This window comes from Phalaenopsis equestris, unplaced genomic scaffold (genome assembly GCF_001263595.1).
Source record: "Phalaenopsis equestris unplaced genomic scaffold, ASM126359v1 Scaffold225266, whole genome shotgun sequence".
NCBI classification, from domain to species: Eukaryota; Viridiplantae; Streptophyta; class Magnoliopsida; order Asparagales; family Orchidaceae; genus Phalaenopsis; species Phalaenopsis equestris.
The window spans coordinates 90,698-94,509 of NW_018243315.1; the positions used below are offsets into that span (position 1 = coordinate 90,698).

The following is a 3,812-nucleotide window of genomic DNA, read 5'->3' on the forward strand; positions in this document are numbered from 1 at the left end:
TATTATATTCATAGACATAAGAAGCATTGGAGCCTCATATTATGACCATGTTTGCTTAATCTTACAAAGTCTCCCAAGAATTCTCTATCCCCCTACAAAATTGTAATCTCTTACTAGAAATATTTTTATTCCACTATGTTTTTGAGTGTTATCTTATTTATTCTTCTAGTCTATGGTCAGTAGCCCTAGATCAAAAGTGATCTCAACATTTCAATTGATCAGATCGGAAGTAAATTAAGATTGAGAAAATAAAACACCAATATGCAGTAAGATCATGATGTATCTTAGGGAAAGCACATCCAGAGAAGTTGATTCATTAATATACCAAATCAAAGAAGCACAAAAAACTTTGTTCCAAAGCATGTGTGAAAAAAACAAACAAACTTCCTTTGAAATCTACATGAAAAAGTGTTCATAATGAAGAAAAATCAAACATAATAAGTATCTTCTTTGTTTCACCATAATCATTCATTTTACAATGAAGACTCACTTTGATTTGTTCTCCCAAGTACATGAACTTTTCGCTCCCTCACTTTCCTCCCAAACTCTCACACACAATACACACATACACACATGATCTCTCGTCTTTCTCTCACACAGTACTTGAGAAAGAAAAAATGAGAATGAGCTCGAAATCTATTGAAAGTTACCATTTGTCCCAGATTTATATCCAAATCGTCAAAACTGCATAAAGTCAGTGTTGCGCACCAAGGAGCTAAGGAGCAATAGCGGGTTTCCACCTTCCAGACAAAAAAATATATGCAGGCCTTATTTATCAAGGAGCCAAGGCCTTCATAAAGCCAATGCCAACGCCTCATACTAGACCAAAAAAATATGAAGGTCATGACTTTTTTCTCTCCCTTTCACCTAAACAGCTTGGAAGATCAAAAAAGCTCTAATTCTTTGCTATTTCAATAAGATGCAATGCTTTTTTTTTTGGGGAGGGGGGAGGGATTTGAAGGAATTTAATCGTAAACAAACTTGCATCATATATAAAAGGCCGTGAATCCAGGACCGCTTTGTTGAAAAATTAACCTCTCAACCACAACCTAAGGTAGTTTTCATTTAAGAAGCAATGTTAGCTTTCAAATTGAGATTAAATTTCATCTTTGATGACTCTTGGATTAATGGAACCTAGGCTATGTGAGATTAGATGCGTGGCTAGCTTTCTCTATTTTAAATCAATCTCCAAATGCTTTATTCAGTGATCTTATCTCTAATGATTTTTTATCCTCTCCTGCTCTATTCAGTGATTTTATCCTCTCCAAATTGCAAAATTTTGTGTGATGTACGAGTAAATATGCACTATTCATTTTTTTTTGCAGGCTGGGTAAAATGTACTGGAAATGTAATGAGTATGTTTTTTTTCTAAGACCATACTCATATTTTATTTGGTTGAGAAAGATTTCTTGAGAAATTCAGTATATGTGAAAAGCACGTCATTTATTGTACAATTACTGCTTTGGTGGCTTAAGCAGATTTTCTTATGCCTAGTCCTTGTATTGATAGGCTAGTATACTAAATTTCCGGTAAGGCATTTGGTTTTCCCTCTGTATTGTGCTCTGTGTTCCATTTCATTAACTCGTTGTCTACCTATTTCGTGTCTGTATTTATTTTTAATATTTTGAAACAATTTTATTCTTGAGATTTTTTTTCCAGATTGTAATTTTTTTTCTGTTAAGAAATACAAAACATATCCATATGGTTGCTGTCTCCATTTTCTTATAATCTGGTGCCGTAACACCTTCCTCTAGAATCCAAATTTGACCAAAGTTGCATTTTAACCACGTGAAATCCTACCGTGCTTTGCTTCTAAGAACCAACTTCCATTGCCAACCAAGTTTGTGGATTGCGGCGCAGTAGATGCGATACAAAATGGAAAAGCAATCCAGCTCGACACAGCGTTTACTGAAAGCATAGCATTTGCAGAGCACACAATCGTGGACCGTTTCCGCTATCAGAATTCTAATGATCAAATTTGTGGTTGCCAGGCCATCAGCATTCAACTTTATCATTAAAAATTATATTACAAGAAAAAACAACATCCGACGTGAATAGCGGAATTATCATCACAATCTCTCGAATACTAAATGAGCATCTTTTAGCGAGCCGGCTCCACCACAAAAGGTCTAATTATTAGGCGCGGAGCTGTCATGCAGCCGCGATGTGCGGCTGTGATCGGAGGGCGCGCGCAGCTCTGCGTGCTCCCTCCGCACGCAATAATCACTCCCACAAAAGAAAGCAGAGAAATTAGCTGCCGCAGCTCCTTTTAAGCCTAATAAAACTTTTTCAAAGTATAATAAGCGAAGTTTAAGCCAACGAAAATAATAGAGCTTATACACTATGCATTAATAATCCAAGATCTAGAAAATACAAGTACATATAACAGCCAATCGATATCCCATTCCACAATTGTGCCACTAAAAATTCTAGAATAAATCTTAATCTTTTGTTTCCATCATCAGCCAATGGCTAAGGAAATTGATACATCTCCAATCAAATGTGACTAAAAATTATCAGAAGAATGAGTTGAAAATTTGAAAGGAAGGATGAAGGAAAAAAGAAAAAGTGAAAACAATAGAGCTCGAGATATTCACAGTTGAGGATCGAATCACATTTCGGATGTTGCGCACTGGCGAGTAAGAAGAAGAAGAAGACGTGGCCTCATGATTGTGCCGTTGTAGCTGAACTCGAGATACTCGCCGGCGAAAATCTAACCATGCGATCAGCCTCCTCCACAGCCGCCAACCATCTACGATAAATCCTCCCGAGAGCTGCAGCCTTGCGCCGCCCCCTCACTGTACCAGAGCCCGTCAACTCCCATATAACCCATTCAATTCCCGGAATCCTTGAAAGCTCAGACACGGCGGCAGCACCCTCTCTCCGGCAAAGCAAAACAAGTGCAGCGGCAGCATTCTCTTTCGACCAATCCGACCCGCGACGCATAACCCCGACAAGCTTAGAAATTGAACCATCGGATTTCATTACGGCGGTTGCGCCGCCGCGTTTAGCCAAAGCAGCAAGCACCGCCACCGCCTCTTCCGTTACTTCTGTAGAGGACACCGCTTCCAAAGCCGATTCTACAACGCCGCACTCCACCAAATGCGCAATGTTCTCACGATCGCCAGCAAGGCTCAGGATTGCCGCGAGAGCATCTTTCTTCGCGCTTGCAGGGCCCTTGCGCGCGAGCGCGACTAGTTCTGTTACAACTCTTTGGTTCCTCCCGAGCCGACGCCGGTAAGCGTGGATTGTTGATAAGCTTAGAAGTGTGGCAGCAGCGTTCTCCTTCGAGCACCACGTGGCACCACTGGCTAAGACGTGGATCAGATCATCAATCCCGCCTTCTGCGTGCATGATCCTCTTCTTGTTTGCTTCTAGAATGGAGAGGTTGAGAAGCGCCGTGACGGCGTTGAGCTGCAAGGTTGAATCTTCGGATGAAAGGAAGGGGAGAAGCAGAGGAATGGCCCCTGCCTCCGCAACGAAAGCCCGGTTTTCCGATCCGGTTTTGGCCAGCAAACGAAGCTCGTGAACGACGCGGTTTGCCAACTCTGTCGACTGCGATGAAGCGAGCTTTTTTACTAAGAATGTTGCGGTCATCCTTGCCGCTTCGAGCGCCGCCTTGTTCGTGCAAATGGCGGAGGGCGGCTCCCCCTTATTGGAATCGAAGCCATAGAAGGTGACATTTTGCTCGCGGCACCAGGCGGAGATTAGGTTCCTGAGAGCCCGATTGGGGACGAGATTAGTGTGCGAAAGGGCCTGGCCGGACATGGGACAGGCGGAGTGCCCGGCGGCTATCCACCGGGTTATGGAAT

The 3,812-nt window shown here is 42.1% G+C and overlaps 1 protein-coding gene across 2 annotated transcripts in view; it reads right to left on the reverse strand.

The window, feature by feature from the left end:
- Positions 1 to 2,309: 2,309 nt before the first annotated feature.
- The window catches only part of LOC110037799 (U-box domain-containing protein 16-like), a 2,711-nt gene continuing 1,208 nt past the window's right edge, over positions 2,310 to 3,812 (reverse strand). The window contains exon 2 of one of the 2 annotated variants that reach the window (XM_020742516.1): positions 2,310 to 3,812. In XM_020742516.1, coding sequence (XP_020598175.1) covers positions 2,665 to 3,812 — 1,148 coding nt within the window. In that variant the 3' untranslated portion in view covers positions 2,310 to 2,664. The other variant, XM_020742515.1, reaches the window with a different exon arrangement.